We start from the raw sequence: 20,727 nt of genomic DNA on the forward strand, positions 1-20,727 counted from the left end.
GATCTTTTGATCGTTGGAACTGAGTTCCGACATGGAGATGGTGGTGGCAGAGCTCAAGAGTGAGTTTAAAATTATTGACTTGGGTGAAGTGAAGCACTTGTTAGGGATGGAGATAACGTATGCATGCTGACGATTTCTCAGAAGAGCTACACAGAGAAGATTCTAGTGCGTTGTAAGATGAATAAGTGCAAGCCTGTCCCTACGCCTCAAGGGAAAGGAAACTTCCCTGTGCCTGGCAACCCGGATGTGGAATCGGTGTGCGTGAACCCAGACCCGGATGTGGTTTACCGACAGATTGTTGGCTCGTTGCAATATCTGGTGCAGTGTACACGCCCGGATATAGCCAACGCTGTGCGGACGCTAGGAAAGTTTCTAAATTGCTTTACAAGAGAGCATTACGTGCTGGCAAAACGGGTGTTACGTTACCTGAGAGGAACGTCCGACTATGGTCTCATATGGACAAGATCTGAAAAGCCGGATCTGCAGTTTGTGGCGTATGTAGACGCATGGAGACCTCGTGCAGGTTGTGGCATATGCAGACGCAGATCTAGGAAAGGAAAAAGATGATCGTCGATCTGTGACTGGGTTCGTGCTACAAGTAGAGGGATGTACGTACGCGTACACAAGCCACAAAAAACGCCTAATAACGGACGATACATGCTGTTCAGAGTTTGTTGCAGCTGCTGAGTGCTATACAATGATAATCTGGACACACAATCTTTGCAAGGAGTTAGGACTTCGTCGCAAGATGACGATTCTCTACGATGATAACCAAGCGGCGATTAAAATTGATCGAAGCAAATACTGGGGACTGCAAAGTGAAAAGAATTGATCTCAAGTATCACAAGATTCGTGATTACGTTGAGCAGAAAGAGTTCGTTTTGGAGTACTGCCCTTCCGAGGACATGTTGGCGGACATCCTGACCAAACCCCTCGGTCCGACCCAGTTTCGAAAGCTACGACAGCTTTTGAATGTTATGCCGATACCTCCTACTCCAGATGCAAGTGATGAAAATTGACAAGCTGTATCAGTCGCCAGGAACACGAAGTGGGAGTGCGACGAAGGTCGTGTTACTGTGCATACCTATTGTAGCTGTGTATACAGCTGGGACTGTACACTTGCAGATGGAAATATACGCCCGTTAGTGTATAGTGTTAACAAAGGGGGTTGTCACCTTCGAGGTTTCCTCCTTAATCCCAAAGTGCTCCGTGGGAAGACGTTCTCTAGTTGCTTTCCGTCATCTAAGCTGCTCCTTGCCCTACTGATTGTGTGACGGGGTCACACAGCACCTTGCGCTAGAGGAAGTTATCTTCCGAGAGTATACAAACTCTCAGTGAACGGCAGTTCACAGGTCCCCTCTTTAATTAAAGAGAGCGAAGTGACCTAAATAAGGTAGATTGTAAACTGAGTATATTTATAGGTAGGTTAAGTTTGAGGTTAATACAAACTATCAGTTACCTATAGAAATGCAATGTCATAAAACCAATGGTTGGTTTTGAATGACCTTGGTACCTTGTACCAAATATCCCGGAGTATGACATGTCATACTCCTGAAGTGTGAAGTGTCACACTTCATGTAACCAGGGTACACTTAGTGCTACGTACCCCGTTACATCCTCCCCACTTAGGTTCGGTTTACCGACCAATCAGAATGAAGAGATGTTCGTCACAAACTCTCATTCTCAAAGTCGAAAACCATCGACTCGGCCGCGCGAGCGCGGCGGAGGCTCACTTTACAGTTAGAGCCTCGAGCAGCAACCTGTGCGCTCTTCGTCAAACTCTCCACTTCGACCGTTAACATGCCTCGTGGCACTGCTAAGAGCGGTGCTAAGACACGCTCCAAGGCTGCAGCCGGTAAGGCGTAGGCCAAGAGCACTAAGCCTCACGGCAAAGGCTCTGCACTTAAGGAGGCTACTCAGGTGGCCTCCGAGGCGATCGGATCCTCGGGTGACGCGGCTGCGGACAAGCGCGCAAGCAGGCGCCGCAGTCCGTCGCCCTCGTCTTCAGACAATCGTCCGAACCCTCGGTTCGTAGAACGTGAGTTCAACTCGGGCAGTGAGGACGATGCCGAGTCCGAGAGCACTCATGATGCTCCTGCGGGCTCTGTGGGAAGGCACAGCCCAGTGCCCAGTGAGCACAAAGAAGACAGCGTGCAGTCGTCCGCTAGTGATCACGGTGATCACAGTCCCAGGACCTCTGTGCGCTCTGAGAGTCCGGCCGTTAAGGCTAAGGGCACTCCCAAAGCCGGTGGCGATGAGGAAGGGAGTCCTCGCAAACGTCTCTCGCTTGCCGAGGGTCTTGCGCGCGCTAAGGCCTCTAAAGCCGAAGGCGCCAAGCCCTCAAAGAAGCGTACCGCCTCTAAGTCTCCACTCCGCGAGGAGAAAGGAGACTCGACGCTCCTATCAGAGTCTCTTCGGCTCCTCGGATGAAGAGGAGGAGAAGGAGGAAGAAGAGGAAGAGGAGGTGCCATTGTTGAGCCCCGGGAGCTCTCGAATGACCTCGACCAGCAGCAGGAGGATTTCCAAGCTGCCCAGCGTGTGCGTGGGGGTTCGGTGGCGGCACCCGTCAGCCAGGGAGCTGCCATCAACTCAAGAGGGTATTGGCCTCCCGAGGAGAGCTCTGGGGCTGACCTCTTCTTAGAGCTTCTCGTCGCTCCTCGTGGCCTTGTGGGCGGCCACACTTCTAGGGGCATCTATGAACGAGCCCTTGTTCAGAAAGAACAGTTGTTCGTCGACAACGTGGAGGCTGCTCGGTGTGTGCTTCTCGCGCCACACCGCATTCCCCTTAAGGACTTCACGACTTGTCGTAAGAAGCCCGAGACCCGGGGTGGTCTCTATCCTGTTTGGGGATACCCCTGGGTTATGCCCGAGAACTGTCCCACATGGAGTTCTTGTGAGGACATGTTCTGGGCGTGGGTGGAGACTCTCAAGTACTCGCCCACGGAGTTATGGGAACTCCATGAAGATCAGCAGCTGTCCCACATCCTGGACCAGCGTGATCTTCGTGTGAGGTTTGCCCACTTGATCAGCAAGCGTATGGTGCCAAGGGACATCCTGAAGCGCGCGGCTTCTTGCGCTCACGATGAGCGCGGGTACGGTATGTATTCATCATCCGTACCCCGTTCGGGCAAGAAGCCCCGGACTACTTATGAAGCTGCCGCCGCTTCTGTTCCCAGATTGCGACAGCCTTCGGGCAGTCAATCAGGAGCCGTTCAATCGGCTCCCACGAGTTCTCGGAGTGGGCATAACCCCTCCACTTCACGAGGAGCTGTCGCTTCCCGCGACACCGTTGCTCCTGGAGGATCCGCTCCACGTGGAAGTGGACTTCTCCATTCCGGTCAAGCAGGGGCGGAGGTGCCCTCGTACGAGTACGAGTACTCGGCGCCTCCCGAGAGCCACTCTCGTTCGAGTGCTCCGACTGCGGGTCCGACACGGGACCCTGAGGTTGACCGCCTCCGTCAACGTCTCCTCGTGCTTGAGATTGCACTTGGCCTTGGGACTGGCGGTAATGCTGCCACCCAGGCCGGGAATCAGGGCGAGCTCGCTCGTCTTGCGGGTCGCCTGGACCTGGTGGAGCGAGAGGTCGCGAGCCTGCACCTGCGGGTGGACCGCCGGGCCTCTTCGTCCGATCTGGACGAGGCCTTTCGCATGATCCGACGGATCGAGGCTTTGTTGCCACGTCCGGAGCCGCCTGCGGCACACTCCCAGACGTACGCGTATGGTGCGTACCCGGCGTACTCAGCGTACTCGGCGTATGGCGCCGGGGTCCGTTCGTATGGAGCCCCTCCGGCGTACGGTCTTGACCGCAGCCTTGCCGTCCCGACCGAGGCTTGGGTGCCTGCTCCGACGCCCTCGTCGACGACTGTGACCGGCCCTCGCTTCGAGGAGCTGGGTCAAGGGGGGTCTGCGAGTCAGCAACCCCCTGCGGGTCAAAGTACCGCTTAAGACGTCCGACATAGAACGTCGGGTGCGTCGTCATTGACTTTGGAAGGTCGATGGTGTACGACGCACCATGTCTGGCCAGGACTGCAAAAGGTCCGATGAAGCGGTGCTTCAGCTTGTTGCTGCCGACAGAGCTAACAGTGTCTAGCGGTAGGTTCCTCGTGTCTAGTAACACTAAGTCACCAATCTCAAATATACTTAAGTTTCCTCTTCCTTGTTTGTCTGAGTACTCCTTTTGTCTATCCTGGGCCGCTGCCATGGCATCGCGGACCCTGCTGACAATGTTCAGCTTGGTATCCATAAAGGATTCCACCTGTTTCCGCAGCGAAACTGGCCTCACATCCGAGACCTGGGAGGAAAGGGCTTTCCGAGCCTCTCCCCCACTTAGAATAGAGGAGTCAGTGTTTCCTCGAAGAGTGAGAGGCACTCTGGGGTGGCGGAAGCCGTTCAAGTAGAACGGCGTGAACCCCGTGGACGCGTGCACCGCGTTGTTGAGCGCAAACTCAACAACTGGAAGCTGCGTCGACCACGTACGTGGCGCTGCCGCGCACACACTGCGCAGAGTGTCCTCGAGCACTCGATTGACGCGCTCTGTTTGGCCGTCTGTCTGCGTATGATCCGCAGTGGACATCTGCAGACGAGTTCCCAGTAAAGGGAACAGCGTTTTCCAAAACGCAGCAGTGAACCGCGGGTCTCGGTCCGAGACAATCGTCTCCGGGAGACCGTGATAGCGGAACACACCATCGACGAACAACCTTGCGGTTTGTTCGCCCGTCACAGTGACGGGAACTGGAGCAAGATGTACCATCTTGCTCAGCCGACACACGAACACCAAAATTCCGGTGTTGCCGTGTCCGTCGGCGGGAAGCCCAAAGATGAAGTCAAGACTCATCGACTTCCAACAATCAGCCGGTACGGGCAGGCTCTGTAGTGGAGCCGAAGAGTGCCCTGCGGGTTTAACCCGCTGACACGTTTCATATGTCTTGACGTACCGGGCGACCCACTTGTACATGTGGGTCCACCAGAAGGACTGAGAGACCGACAGAAAGGTCTTCTCGCGGCCCAAGTGGCCGCTGGAGGGCGCGTCATGCGCCTCCGCGAGGATGTCGAACTTCAGATCCTCGTCGCTGGGTACGACCACCCGTGGAGGATCAGTGGGCTCCACCCGATAATAGAGGAGGCCCTCCTTCAACTCATATCGGTGGAGCCGTGAGCGCTGTCGCGACGAGAGCCAGTCGGACTTCGCGCTCGTTCCGGCCTTAAGGAACTTGACGATAGGCGCGACAGCCTCATCGTCCCGATACGCCATGCGTATCCGATCATATAGATCCGTTGTCACCCGCGTGATGTGGGCCAACTCATAGTCGGGACGCCTAGAGAGGGCGTCCGCAAGCACGTTGAGCTTGCCCGGCTTGTACTCGACGCGGAAGTTATATTCCGCGAAGAAGGACAGCCACCTCGCCATCCGTTGGGAGAGGTGAGGCGAGTTAGTCGCCGTCCTCAAGGACGCGTGGTCTGTGTAGATCACAAAGGGCGTAGAGCCCAGAAGGTGAACACGGAACTTCACAAGGGCATATTTCATTGCCAGGAGCTCCTTGTCATGGACAGGGTAGTTCCGCTCGGCGGCTTTGAGCTGCCTGGACTGGAATGAGATGACTCGTTCCTGTCCAGCCGTGTCGTCCTGCAGCAATGCACACCCGATGGCGTAATCGGAGGCATCGCAGACGACGCTAAACGGCTTCGTCTCGTCCGGCAGAGCCAGGACAGGGGCCTCTTGGAGACTGGCCTTGATGCTGTCAAAAGCATCCTGGTGCTCTTGCTCCCAGCGCCAGTCGACGTCCTTCTGAAGGAGGCTCGACAAGGGCTTAGCGAAGCCCGCGTACCCAGCGCTGTACTTGTGAAGGTAGTTGGCCAAACCCAACCACTTTCGAAGATCCTTCTGGGATCGGGGCGTCGGCCATGCTGCTATGGCCTTGACCTTGTCTGGGTCAGCCCGAACGCCCACGTTGCTTACGAAGCAACCGAGAACTTTGATCTCTGGTGACGCGAAAACGCACTTGTCGATGTTGGCGTAGAGCTTGTTCGCTCGCATCACGTCCAACACTCGACGGAGGTGTCCTAGATGCACCTCCGTGGCCGTCTTGCCTCCCTCGGCACGGCTATGGACGAAAATGTCGTCGAAGTACGTCTGTACGAAGGTACGCAAAGGGCGGAACAATTGCGTCACCAGGCGATTGAACGTCGCCGGGGCGTTAGACAAGCCCTGCGGCATGACGAGCCACTCCCAAAGCATGCCGCTTGGAGTGCTTACCGCGGTGAGCGGGATGTCACTCTCTCGCATCAGGATTTGGTAGTATCCGTCTACCAAATCCAGCGCACTGTACAGTACGCTCCCGGCCATGTTGTTCAACAACACATCCTTTCGTGGGATCGGTGTTTGGGCCGGCACCGTTGCGTTGTTCAGCTTGTTATAAGCGTGAACCAGACGCCACTTTCCGTTTGGCTTACGAACGCAGAAAGTCGGCGTCGAGTGCGGGGATTTTGACTCCCGCACCATGCCTGCCTTCGCTTTCGCGGCGAAGAAGGCATCAATGACCTCGCACTGTTCGCGCGGGAGAGGCCATTGCCTCGTGACACAATACTTTGTGCCGGGCACGAGATCAATCTCGTGCCGTACGCCTCGATCCGGTGGGAGTTGGGTCGGTGGGTTTTATTCACCACGTCCGCATACTCCGTCACCAAAGGATACACCGGATCCTTGGGGTTCTTGAGAATCTCAGAACCCAAGCGCGCCTGACGCTGCTTGTTCATGTCTTCCAGGACGTTCTCGTCCAAGACAGAGGAGGAGTTCAGCTCCTCCTGAGTGGTCTCAGGTCTCATGAGTACCATCTCAGCGATCTCTCCAGCCTTGAGGTTGGCCAGGAAAGACTTAGCCGTCATTTCCTCGAGGTTCAGTATCTCTGCAACCTCTGGCAACGGTTCCAAGTGGACACCAGTTGCCTTGACGGGTAAACCCGTCTCGCTATCGAAGATGTGATAACACTCTTCCACCGGCCTTGTCGGAGGAGCCCGGGCCCTGGACTCCGAGTCGCTTGAAGCGACGTCGATCGGAACGAAGTTCGGATCCGACTTGAGGCGGCGGCGGCGTCTTTGCCGACGGCTTTCTGTGACGGGGAGCTTTGCTGCCCACGTCTAGGGATGTCGTCGCTACGACATCCGAGGGCACTCGTGGCCTCGTGTGGTACTGTTGTACCCACACAGGAAGCGTGTTCACGCCTTCCTCTTCAGTTAAGGTCTGGGCGACCGCGTGTGGCACTGTGTTACCCACACAGGAAGCGTATCCGACGTCTTCCTCTTCAGTTATGGTCTGGGCGACCGCGTGTGGCACTGTGTTACCCAACACAGGAAGCGTATCCGACGTCTTCCTCTTCAGTTATGGTCTGGGCGACCGTGAGGGGAACTCTGTTACCCACTCTGAACACGCTGTTCTCAGTGTTCATGACAGCTGCAGCTGTCTGCGGAACTAAGTTACCCGCCTGTGGACCTAAGTTACCCACTTGGCCGGCGCCTCTTCTGGGCGCGGCCACCATCAAAACATCCTCGGAGTCGTCATATACGTCGACGACTCCCAAGCATCTGCCGGATGCTTTGGTACCCTGGCAGCCCTCGCGGGCGCCCCGGGTCCTGACAGAGGTGGGAACATGACTCACCAATGCTCTGTCGGACTGCGCAGGGCGGCTGGCACCGATTGCCTTGCCTCGCCAGTCGATCCAGGGCTCGTGCTTCTCAAGCCAGGGCATGCCCAGGATCATATCATATGGATCCATATCGAGAACAGTGAACTGTTCGAGGCTGTCAAAGTCTTCAAACTTGACAGCCAGATCCACTTGGACGTTGGGGACAGTGACGACCTTCCCGTCGGCCAGTCGCACTGACACCGTCCCGTTGCCCTTGCTTTCTCGCAAAGCTTCGGACAACTTGTTGCTGTTACGAGCAACCGTCTGGCGGCGTGCGAAATTCTTCGACGCCCCAGAGTCAATCAAGATTCTAAAGGGGTGATCGTACCCCCGTACACATCCGTGTACTACGAGCAACCCGCCGCTGCTCTTCGCCGATTCGAGAGTGCGAAGACTCTCAGGGGCTAAGTCCCCGTGGTACGCGCCACCCGCGCACCCATCACGAAGACTTAGTTCTTCCCCAGTAGGGCGCCCCGCCCCTACTGGTTCCCTGCGTTCCCCTGTCCCCGGGATCCTGGCTTCTGCCAGCGACCCTTGAGGACGGGCTTGGGGAAGGACCGTCTGCGGAGTCTTTCCGCGGGACAGTCGCGCTTGAAGTGGCCCATCTTCCCACAGCCGAAGCAGCGGATGTCACGCTGTTCGGCGGACCCGAGTTCCATGGGAACTGGTCCGTTGGGGCTTGTTCGACCGGGAGCCGACAAGGAACTCCCAGGCCACGCTGAGGCCGGCGTACGCGCCTGGCGATGGCTGTACTCTTCTTGAAGAGCCACTTGAATCGCCTCTTCAAGGGTGCTTGCCTGCACCCGGAACAGCTGAGTGCGTGCGGGGCCCACTCGAAGGCCGTCCATGAACACAGTCATCTTGATGTGTTCATTGAGTGGGTTTCCCACTAGGGACGCCGTGAGCTCCCGTATCTCTTGCACATACTCGTGCAGTTCGCGTCTTCCTTGTTTACACGCGAGGAAGCGCGAACGCTGGCGGTACTCGTAGTTCGCCGGGAGGAACGCGGCTCGGAGCTGTTGGCACAGCTGAGCCCAGGATGTGAAACATCCAGGGGATGTCGCTTCCCGAGTGTACACCCAACTCTTAGCACGACCGCTAAAGTTGGAGAGTGCAAAAGCAACACGCAGTTGCTCGGTCGAGATCAGAGCCGCGTCCATCGCGAGCTCTACTTCTCGGACCCAGAAGTGAAGGTTCTCGCCTTCCTTCCCCTCATACGGCTTTACCTTCAGCCGTATTGGCTTCGGGTGAGGCGGGTTTGCTTCCGCCGCCGGAGCCTGCAGGTTCTCCCGCACATGCGCGATGAGGCCCTGCTCGTACGCGTCGAATGCATTGACGCGCTCGAGCTGCTCAGCCGGTGTTGATACCACCAGGCTCTGCAGGGCCTCCATCCCGAAGATGCCTGCCATCTTCCGAACCGACTCGAACTGAGAGTCGTTCATATGGGAGAAGTCGTTCCTATCCATGGCAACGAACTTCGGAGGTTCAGGTAGTCTACCCGCGATGGCGTGGATTGACTACAAGTGCTACCAAGTGTGACGGGGTCACACAGCACCTTGCGCTAGAGGAAGTTATCTTCCGAGAGTATACAAACTCTCAGTGAACGGCAGTTCACAGGTCCCCTCTTTAATTAAAGAGAGCGAAGTGACCTAAATAAGGTAGATTGTAAACTGAGTATATTTATAGGTAGGTTAAGTTTGAGGTTAATACAAACTATATAGAAATGCAATGTCATAAAACCAATGGTTGGTTTTGAATGACCTTGGTACCTTGTACCAAATATCCCGGAGTATGACATGTCATACTCCTGAAGTGTGAAGTGTCACACTTCATGTAACCAGGGTACACTTAGTGCTACGTACCCCGTTACAGATTGCCTGCGCAACGTGCCAGAAATACGAAGAAACTACCCACCGCAATTCGGAGTTGATGGCAGAGGATCGTCCAAAGTTGGGACTACCGGTGGATACTATTAAAATGCAGCATCTGACAGTGAACTTGTTGCTGCCACGCCGATTTCTGGTTTCGCAGTCAGATCCGATGCACTGGCAAAGAATCTCTTGCTACAGTATTATGGATGGATAGAGCAGAGATTAGGCTCGGAATCTTTCTTTTAACGATTCCGGGCAAACTTCCGAAAGAACAGTCTGTCCCTGTGGTGCTGCGAAGCGAAGTGTCCGCTCTGCTGGTTTTCTTTCATGGCACTCGTTATTTCGCCCGACTGAGGTAATATAGCATCGACTTTTATACGTGTACAGATAGTATAGTACGGTTAAATTGGAGTAAAGGTAGGACACTAGCGCGTTTGCACTCGTCTGCGGACTTTTAGCCGTGGGCCCGCCCCTCTCTTCGCTTGCTGCGCTGCGCTCGGGGGGCGCCGCTGCGCGGCCTGCCCCACCCCGGCCTCTAAGTCCTCGACTCGGCAAGGTGCTGTGTCTGGGAATAGAAATTAATTCCGAGCGAGTGTTGCCAAGACCGTCGGCTAAGTCCATTTTATGCATGTTGGGGGGTATAATTGTATAGTCGGCTAGCCAATCGGGCGAAATACTCACTGTCTTCTTTCATTTTGAACCTAAAATGCGTCTCGATGAAAATGTGACCAACACCGTTGCAAGCGCAATCATAAATGCATACCCTCTAGGAACATATTCAAAATGAAACAAAACGGAAGCAATTGCTTCTCTAAAACAACATAAACCTTTAAAACCAAACGATAATACAAGTACGCGCTATTGCATTCGCGCCAAAAAAAGAAAGGGCGAACAATAAGTCCAGAAAACGTCCATAAGTATCTGCTTAAGTAAACTTTAGTTATGTTCGATTTTTCATTCACGTACCTATGTGTACATCCTAGGTCCATTTAGTATTTCTAGCTGCCAGCTACTATTAAATACACTACTGCACACAGTGTAGCAAGTAGTCACTGCTCTCTCAACCACAAATCTCCAAAGCGTCCTGGCACAGACTGCCGATCCATTACTTAATCGACATCACCCACACCGCAGCAGTAGTTATGACCCCCAGCCCTGTGTGCGGACACACCAACAGTCGTCGAACGTAGCGGGGCCAGATGGGCCAAGAAGCCAGCACCATTCCTCATCGCTCCATTCCGCCCGCTCCCCTCGTCGCCATGAAGGTCCGGCGTGGCAGCTATTCGCGGCTGCGGCAGGCTGCAGGTCTCCTCCTCGCGACGAGCGCCTTTGCCTCGGCCAATACAGCACCCTCGCTCTATGGTTGGTCGCTATCTTGCGTCATTTTTGATGCGCATCAACCGTTCTCACCGGTATTCATGGCTTACTGCAGATTACAAATACGATGGCACCACGACGTATTGCTACTGGATGGACCAGGGCATGCAGGTGTCCAACTTCGACTTCGCGTACGTGCTAGAAGAGGGAACGAACTCCGAATGCCCCCTCAGTGTCTCGCTCCAGCAAGCCACAACCGGCACTATTCTTCTTGGAAGCGAAGTCGAGTACGCCTTCACGGCCACACTGAATCTCAACCAAAACGTGTTCAACCTCACGGAACTCCAAGCTGTTGTGCCCGACCCCACTACGGGCCTCCCCATGCAGGTTGGACACGCTAACATCCACACGTGCTCGCGCTCCACCGTGTGCGATATCTTCCGTACAGGCTCAAACCGCAAGATTGCGGACCAGGAGACGTCCAACTTTACCAGCTCCGGCACTGCCAGTTTTCGTCAGAAAATTACGTACAGCAGCGCAGGTGAACGCAACGTGTTCGCGCACATTATTCTGCCTCCCAAAGACTTTTTGGAGAAGAGTTACCACTTCATTACGTTCATCACAACTAACGTAGAAGACAGCATAACCAGTACAGCCGACGCCGACGACGGGGGACTCTCCACTGGCGCGACAGTGGGGATGATCATCGGTGCCGTTGTCATCGTTGTGGCTGTCATTCTCTCTGTAGTCTTCTGGCGTCGTAAGCGTCGCCCTGGACAGGACACTGACCACTTTCGAAGCAGTGGATTCGGCTTGCCTGCGTCGTACGTCGCGTCCAAATCTAAGTCTCATCTGGACTGGAATGCCGAGCCTGAAGCGAGATTGACGGGGCACGGCTCTGGCTGGAAAGACTACAGCGCTGGAGACCGCTCTCGTGGACCAGGTCTTAACGCTAGTGCGCTGGCCTTCAACGACCGTCTCAGTCGACAGAATAAAACTGTGTCTTCCTCAGGTTCTCTGCACTCGAGTCGCGGTCCAGCTGACATCTTCAACAACTACGACACGCCCATGCAACGCTCAGCCACCAACTTCGGTGCTTCCGGACGTTCAGCTAGAGATCCGTTCAACCGGTCGCAGTCCATGTATCCGGACGACTCGATGTATGACGACGGCGAGTCTAGAATCGTCGAAGAAGACCCCAATCTCGAGTACGGACGGACGCCTGACCTCGAGACTTTTGGTATCGGAGGCGGCCACGGACCTTCGTTTGAGAGCGAGACTTCGATCGGCACGTCGTTCGAGTACAACACGGACGACTCGCACTACAACCAACCGCCGTACAATCCTCTTCTTAGTGGCTATGGACGTGAATCAGACATGTCAAGTATGGGCGAGACGGACGACTACAACATGTACGAGCAGCCTCCTCCTCGTATGCGTGGCAACACGCTGGACGCTCTGCTGACTGCTCCAGACGACCAGGGCAGCGAGAACGGGGATAATCGCACCAGTTCGGTCTCTTCAATCGGTACCGTGGACTTTACGCAGGATGAACCCTCTGTTCGATCAGCAAAGCCCATTACTTTTGAGCCGCTGGACGAGACCCTAACGATGTCTGGTATCGCCAAGGCAAAGGCTGCCAACTCGGGTCTTGGCAACACCAACTCAAGTGACAACAACGAGTTTGTTCTTCACGACAGCTCGGCGAATTTCTCCTCGTCAAACGTTAGCAGTGACTATGCCAGTACCGTCAGCTCGGTGGATATTGACGGCAACAAGACGAGATTCGACAACACGTTTAACAGCACCAGCGACATTGTGAGCAACGCAGACATCGTGAGCACGACGGACTTTGAGTCGACTGTCAATTCTGATTATGCTGGTGACATTGCGAGCTCAGAGTTCAGTGCTAGTGGCAACGGTGAATTCACGAAGCCCAGTAGCCAGAGCGAAGGCAGCAGCTTCAGTAGCGGGTTGGAAGGCTCGAGTTTTGACTCGGGTCTGGAGAGTTCGAGCTACGGTACTGATGCGACGGGCAGTAGCTACGGTACTGGTCTGACTGGCTCGAGTTACGGCACAGATGTGACTGGCAACAGCTACAGCACGAACCTGGCAGACTTGGCTCTAGACGTTAAGAAGGAGGAGAACGACCTGAGCAACACCCAGTCGACATACGACTTTGACGACAAGTCCTTCCGTGCTTCCAACTCGTTCGCTACGTCTGCATCCGACGATAACCCGACGTCTGGCGAGGGTCTGCGTCCTAGACGTGTGTCTTCAGCTGATGGAGAGAGCTACGAATTCTAGATGTCGTGACTTTCTAGAATTTGTAGCTCTCGGGTTTGTTGATGCGTTCGTCTGCGTGGTGAAAGAAAGGGGATTCTGGATTTTCGGTCGCTTCGCTAGATGAGAACGACATTTCGGGCGCAATGAAACGCCTACGGAGCTAGTCACTTCAGTTTTTCTGGCTGGAACATGGAGGGTTTAGTCGTGAATTATTGCATTGCCAGCATAGATAAATTTCGACGTGGAATATGGAGACGACAGCGCCGAAGCGTATTTTATTTTTCACTTTTCTTCTTGGATTTCTATCGTTGGGCTTGTCGTATTTAACTTTTTGAACACGAAACATAAATTTAGAAAGAGTCTGTTTCATCCTACTGTAGATTTAGAGACTGAGTTGATGAGCACTTCCTATTAATATTTGGGCTAATTGGCAAGATGAAGGCAAGTCAAGTTGGCTCGAGTTCTGGGGTCAAGGAGTCGGAGGTTCAGTACGGACAAGCAGCGACCTCAGTGTCAAGACCCAGTGCTTCCGCTTCAAGTTCGCGCGGGACTTTTAGCTGTCGAAGATGGAGATTGTTAACTGGAAAACCCAGAGATGATGCAGTAATGACCACCAACCCACGAGCAGCTTCATCCACCTCTCGAAGAGTGCAGCGACCTTCCACGGCTGCAGTGGATTCCAATAATTGGGCCACTGCGGCGACACCATTTGCAGCTTTACTTCCACCCGACACCGTCGTCCCAATTACTTCACGAAAATCTGTGACCACTGCCGTGTTAACTTCAGCAATTTCAAAAGAAAAGCACAAGGAATTTGACCGTGAAATGGCCATTTGTGAGCGCAAACATGCTAAGGCGATGGACAAAATGGCAACAAGAATCTACCAGACCAAAAGATTTGGAGACGAACGCACAGAATCAGCTAGAAGTCAAAGAACGCGAGAGAAAAAGACACTAAAAGACCAAATCTATCTGCCGGTTTTGTGTCAAACACGATCGAATGAGCTTCGATATTTATCACCTCGTGTAGCCAAGTTGCTGCATCCGTCAGCTGGACAGCAAGAACCTCGACAAGCGGCTATAAACAGCGTTGCAATCCCAGACTCTTTAGCAGGAATGAAGCTTCTATCGTCACAGTTCGACGAACTTCGAGCAAATCTTGAGATTTCATCAAAAGCGAACAAAACGAAGGAAAAGTTACGGTATCCGAGAACGAAGAGGACAAGGTGCCAAACCTCTAGAGTCACTGGCCATGCGACTACAGAAGACACGGACAGCAGCTCCAGCAGTATCGAGACACTTTTGCTTCGAACACTTGAGCGACCACCAGCCGGTCCGGACGGGTATCAGGCCGACCACGATGAAAACTCGAGCGACGAGATGGATACAGAATCTCTGCAAAGCAGAAGCGCCAATAACAGCGAAAGCGACGTGCGACTTTTACTAAGTGCACTCGACTCTTCAACTCGAATACTGCCGCAAGATGAAGCCCCACACCCTTTTTAAAACTTGATTACTAGGACTGATGCCTCGTCCAATTTTAAAGCTGACAAGTGGAGAGTCGCCAGTGGAGACTTGATGTCGCGTGTAGCCATACAGCACCCACACAAAGGTGACGATGAATCGAAACCAGAAGCCTGCGAGTGCGTTCAAGTTCTATCAAAAACTAGTGCAGGATTTTGATTCACTGGAGCGGGAAATGGAGAGTCACCAAGAGGAGCAACAGCAGCTGGAAGCTCAGTTAGAACGTGCAAGAGCGAAAGTGCAGACCTCGAGAGCTGAAGATCAGCAAACACAGCGGCTTCAGTGGGAACGCGAACGTGATAACCGAGTCGACATACTCGTCCAGCAACGAATTGCACTCGACAATCTCCGAGCTCAAAGCGAAGAACTGGAAGCTCAAGAATTGCGTCTCCAAGCGGAGATCGAAGTTCTGCGTGAGAAACAACAAGAAGTCAGTGAGACGGAAGCTCGTCGAATCCGTCGACTTGTTCACGAGCGGACGACATTGCTGGAAGATGAGCTAACTAAGGGAAAATTGGATCTGGAATACATTACTCAAGTTGTCTCCTCTTCTCATCGACACGAAGAAAAGCAAGACAATCACGACGATACTGCGTCATCTGTGAATAATCTCGTACACGATGCTCTACAGCGAAGACGTCGGGAGTTTGAAATTGCGCAAGCAAAATTACAAGCTCGAATGAAGATTTTCCAGCTCGAAAAAGAGGAATCAGCGAAGAAAGCGAAGCAGCTGCAAGTGACCAAGAAGCGAGCGCTCCAGATCTTGTCTCAGAATCAACAACTCGCTATCAAACATTTCTTCGATACGCCGTTTAATGAGGACAAAAAAGCGAGTTCTCCGTCGCTAGATTTTGGAGAAATACTGCAGTCACTGAGTCAAAGCGAGCAGATCGAAGCTGTCAATTCAGAGCGAAATTCTGGCCTTCACGACTTTGCAGAATTTCTTCGACAAGCACGTGGAAATGTGGAACGGGGCAGCAAACGTATTGAAGAAATTCAAAGAAGTTTAGAGAGCCGTAAGATCGAAGCTCTAGCGTTAGGTATCGCAGTACCAGGGACGATATCTACCGGATACGATGGGTATTCTCCGAGGCAATACGAGACGGTTTGTTTCATACGTGGACTTGTGCTTTCGTGGATGGACGTGGCAGTTGCGGGATCATTGGCGGCAAACCGCAGGAGTGCTATTCATTTTAAAGCTGAAAGTGGTCGTGATGGAGATTACTTAGCAGAACTTTTACTAACTGATTTGATAAGAGAGGTTCTTGCTGAGGTCGCAGAGGATATTCGAGCAGAGTTTGGATCGAATTGTCGTCGTACTCGAGGTACTATTGCAACTGCTATTAAGAATGTATTATTTTCAAACAAGAAAAATATAACCCCGCAGGCAAAGAAAACACCCACATCTCATCAAAACGACGCACCAACGACAATAATTACTCCCTCGACAGCTAAAAGCCCAGTAAAAAAAGATGCTGGGCTTATTCATTGTGTCCCGAGGCACCGTAGTCGCTGCAACGAAAGAAGAAGATATACAACCACAAACGGTTATCTCCAAGCCTGTTGACGCGGAGGTTATCCCATATATTTCTTCGGACGTGCCAACGTCTCCATCATCTGATAAAGTCGCTTTGATGTTCTGGCAGAACCCACAACTTCATTTACGATCACTCACAACGCCGTCATCACGTGGCCATTGCTCGTGTTTGCAGCTCTCTGATAACGGCGAGCTACTCATTTGTGGTACCACCGAAGGCGAGTTAGTACTCTGGGATCTTCTTCCTAATCAACCAATAATTACCCGAGTGTGGTCGCCACCAAAAGCTCAACGTTCACGGATTACTCGCGTGGTTTTAAGCCCCGACTCGCAACTTGTGATAGCGTTCTTCAGACGTAAGGCCATTGCTGTTTTTGCCAACAATCCGACCGTCAACACTAACAAGAAGCCCAGCAAACTAGAACTTATAACGCAGATTTTAGCAACTGATGCGTTGGCTGAACTGTCCAATAAGGACTCCATTCTGAACGCTGAGTTGAGCTGCGGGTCGTTCTTCGCGTCTTCTACTGGGATGGCAACGAATAATACCAGTATTTTATGCGGAGCTTCGACGGGTGACTTGCTGAAAGTGAACCTGAATCCGCAGCAAGCAAAAGTACAGGCAGCGTTTAAATCTGCTGGCTCAGCCGGCGGCAACTCACTCAACACAAATACTATCGGACGCGAGTTCTTTCGAGGTCATCGACGAGCAGTTCTGTACGTCTCTTGCATTCATCGAGAGAGCAAAATTTTAAAATCCACCGAGATTCTGAGCGTAGATCAAGACGGCATCGTATGTGTCTGGGAGTACAATGCATTGAAAGTCACGAGCTTCGGGAGGTTTGAGCCGGCTAGGAGGCTGCGATTAGAGCTAGCGTGTGCCGGTCTCGATCTCTTTTCTTCTCCCGTTATGTCGAACGCTCCAAAGCAGAATCCATCGAGGTTTATCCCCCCAGACCAGGTACAAGGCGAGATCCTGCAAGTCGCACTGACACCGGATCATACGCGACTCGTTTCTATGGTGTTTTATGCTGACCCAACCAAGAAAGAGGTGGCCGGAACTCTCCGTTTTTTGCAGCTTCTAACGTCGTTCATGCAGCTTGATGCGGTGCAGATAAGTACGAGTTTTGCAGCAGGCCATGGCGCGCCGCGGTTTGCGCTTACCAGCAACTGTCTCCTGCTCTTGGCCAACAACGTCGTGCGAGTGTTTACATTGCGTACAGGCCAAGAGGCTCGAGAGGCTATCACGCTGTCTCCGGGTCGGCAGCTTGTCTTCAACCACATTTCTTGTAGCTCCAGCTCCAAGCAGACGACAAGTGAATCTCGTTCAAACACTACAATAACTTTTGCCGTGTCCGGTGATGCACATTCTCGTCTCCTTGTACACTCGTTCACTGCTTTAAACCCACAAGAGAATGAAAATACGTAACACGATCAGTGCAAAAGACCCTCGTCAGGTCTGTCTATTCTCCTACTTTTCTTCTAACAGAGTGGGGAGGCCCACGCTGTCACCTTACATGTTTGAAGAAGTGCTGGCGTCTGAGCATATTCCGTCTGGAACGCACTGTCCTGCACCAGTCGGACGTACTCTGCCACATCGATAGAAATGTCATCATCCCGACTCTCGTTGAAGAGGAAGAACGTAGTGTTGGCAGGCAACGATAGTCGTAGCCCACGTGAGAACACGCGTCCAATCTTGCCTTCTACAGTCGTCAGCGCTTCTTCCGACTCGGTGATCACGTTAACTGCGAGAATTCCACGAGGGACAAGTTGACGCTTGGCCGTCTGCAAGAAACCTGCGTCCAACATCCCAATCGGAGGAGCTCTCACTCCTTCGCAGCTCTCACCAGCCTCTACGTCAAGAATCAACACGTCCAGTGCAGCATCCTCTTGGTGCTCGAGGAAATCTTCTCCCATTTTCTCGTGTATTAAAAGTCGTGAGTCACGCTGCAGAGCGTCAGCGACCCCGAAAAAGCGCAACGCAATTGAGTTCACCTGACTACTCGGTTCGACAGCATCCAGCTGTCCTAGTTCCTGCGATGGAATATGTTCCAGAAGGAAGAGCGGCAGTGTACACGCTCCAGCACCCAGGACAGCTACGTGGATAGGCTCATCGCGTTCGGGTAGCCACGCTAGCGGCAAGCACAAGGCTCGATGAACGTCAAGCGCTAAGGTACTTCGATCAAATGATGAATCCGACGAGAGCGCCACCTCGCTCTGCGTCAAGTGCAGCCGGTCATTGAACACGAAACTGCGTGTCGACTTCGGTGCTCCGTCGAGGAAACTGTCCAGAACGGTGACTTCATCGTCGCTATACACAATTCGTCTTGAAAACTTGTCGAAGAACTCTGCTTTGTACTGTGTCACGAACTCCGGCTCGACTTCTCTTAAGTCTCGCAGCATTTGCTGCAGCTCGTCGTACGTGAAGTTCTCGCTCGATCGATGGATCTGTGGGACGCACAAAGATGCTGTCAGCTCTGTTTTTATATTGAAATTCAGTAAATAATTTAACGTCTTACATCGTGGAGAATAGTTTCCGACATGACGTCGTCGAAGGAATAGGCTGGCGTATCGTCCTCTTTGTCGTCTTTCGTCACAAGGATCCCTTCACAGTCTTTAGCTGCAAGTTGCCAATCGTAATCCGATACAAGATGCCGTGGCCACCACGGGAACGTCCGACACTGCGTCGGTCTCGCTGCAGACGGAAGAACGGGAGTGAGCCAATGGTATTGTTTTGTTCTTTTCATGTGCGTTATCGGATACCTTGGTAGACTGAGCATTTGGACCCTTGTAAGAAGATGCACTGCTTGTCATCAGGTGTCTGTTGCAGCACCAATTGCGTCCTCTTTTGTCCATCGACGTCCTCCTCTACTACACGCGTGAACTTCCGATTGAACTCGGATGGTGACGAATCTGTGGCTGCAGCTAACTCCTCCACCTCTCGATCGTTTACACGCACACGTCCGCCTCTACCTGTGCAACATTTGCCACAGCTTGTACATCGGAATCGCAGCCGTACTTCCTCACGATTGGCTGACCAGCTCTGCAGTCCACGCACACGCAGCGACAGCCTCATCTAGGATATTTTGTAAGGTAAATTTTAAACAAATTTGTCGCGCGTGGTTCCTGAAATACAAATTTCACGTGTATTTATTAAACATATTTTTGTGTTTTTATCTCGCATTTTTTTTTAAAGGGACAGCTGCTATTGCTAGCCTAAATTACCGCCGCTATTAATACGCGGCGGTAATTTAGGCTTAGTTCTACTTGCTTTGGCCTTCTTGCCTCCGCTACGCTTCGGCGGGATAACTATTGAAAAAAAAACGCTGAGCCCATGTGCACCTAAATCGATTCTTTTTAATTTCATTAATTTGGGTCAGCTTGATGCTTACCTAACTTAAGAAATAGTTATTCTAATGATCTTGAATCAAGATTCTTGATGCAATCTCTCTTTTATTGCTGGCAATCACTGTATCTTCATCTTCCACCCAAAACCATCAGCACTTCAAAAAACATTTATACAAACGCTTCACAATATGTTTCGTTTAGCGTCGTGCTCGACACCACGGGCCGTTTCTGAGCCACGAAACTAAGCTCACATCAGCGCAAAAGATAGTAAAGGCGTGTTCAGCTTACACTACTTACCCGCTTGTACTGCCTGTTTAATCTTGTAAGTAGCTAAAGATTGATCACTTCTCATACCAAACTCAATGAGAAACCAATTTATAATGAGTCATTAGACACTCTAATCTGTGCCAGTTATGATTAAAGCATCTGGATAATGCGTCGCAAGACGCCTTGCTGTTGTTATTGTTGACGGCGATCTTTTTTTATTTGATAGTTTAACGATGATTCCAGGATGGTTAAATCTCCAAGCTTATTAACGTTTCGCTATGAAATCTACTTAACCAACTATAATTAACACCTCTCGTGTACCTTTTCATTCAAAATCGTATTCTACGCCCTTGTCGGCGACACGTCCACCCGTTATGTAGTACTGGATTTTGTTGTCTAAACAACTCTGGTTTACAGCAGTAACGTATCAGTTCTTTTTGTTCAATCTAAAACTATCTACTTAGCCAACTATAATTAGCACCTCTCATGTTTTGTTGTTGTCTTGCCGCTCCATTTAAATCGTATTCTACGCCCTTGTCGGCGACACGCCCACCGGCTAAGTAGTATCGAATTTAGCTGTCTAAACAGCACATATGAGTTCTTTTTATTCTATAAGTTCATTTTATCCAATCTAAAACTATTTATCTTTATGTATTAGCAGCGTTGTTCTTACGACCAGCTGTTACGGCCAGCTCTTCTGTTGTACATGTACTACGATTTGTCAGCTTAGTAGTAACCTCACTCTCAGATAATTAGATAATACATGTATTGTGCCTTGCACAAACTTTGGCGTGCGTTTTAGGCCCGTAACTCAGCGACAAATCATATGAGATAACCTTGGCTTATGCTCGTAACTCAATGCTAAAAATAAGATAAACCTAAACAACGGATGGCCCTT

At 52.1% G+C, this 20,727-nt stretch overlaps 3 protein-coding genes across 3 annotated transcripts; 2 read left to right on the plus strand and 1 right to left on the minus strand.

The window, feature by feature from the left end:
- Nucleotides 1-10,734: 10,734 nt before the first annotated feature.
- Nucleotides 10,735-13,174, plus strand: PITG_17145 (uncharacterized protein; the record flags this gene model as incomplete). Its single annotated transcript, XM_002896994.1, has 2 exons — nucleotides 10,735-10,912; nucleotides 10,983-13,174. The coding sequence occupies 2 exons, from the start codon at nucleotides 10,750-10,752 to the stop codon at nucleotides 13,172-13,174; spliced, it is 2,355 nt and encodes a 784-aa protein (XP_002897040.1).
- Nucleotides 13,175-13,588: 414 nt separating this feature from the next.
- Nucleotides 13,589-14,316, plus strand: PITG_17146 (uncharacterized protein; the record flags this gene model as incomplete). Its single annotated transcript, XM_002896995.1, has 2 exons — nucleotides 13,589-14,187; nucleotides 14,268-14,316. 2 exons carry the CDS (start codon nucleotides 13,589-13,591, stop codon nucleotides 14,314-14,316), a joined length of 648 nt encoding a protein of 215 aa, XP_002897041.1.
- Nucleotides 14,317-17,696: 3,380 nt separating this feature from the next.
- On the minus strand, nucleotides 17,697-20,317 carry PITG_17147 (uncharacterized protein; the record flags this gene model as incomplete). Its single annotated transcript, XM_002896996.1, has 5 exons — nucleotides 17,697-18,662; nucleotides 18,734-18,909; nucleotides 19,440-19,523; nucleotides 19,860-19,892; nucleotides 20,311-20,317. The coding sequence occupies 5 exons, from the start codon at nucleotides 20,315-20,317 to the stop codon at nucleotides 17,697-17,699; spliced, it is 1,266 nt and encodes a 421-aa protein (XP_002897042.1).
- Nucleotides 20,318-20,727: the final 410 nt, after the last annotated feature.

Source organism: Phytophthora infestans, genomic scaffold (genome assembly GCF_000142945.1).
Source record: "Phytophthora infestans T30-4 supercont1.50 genomic scaffold, whole genome shotgun sequence".
In the NCBI taxonomy this organism is placed as follows: domain Eukaryota; phylum Oomycota; class Peronosporomycetes; order Peronosporales; family Peronosporaceae; genus Phytophthora; species Phytophthora infestans.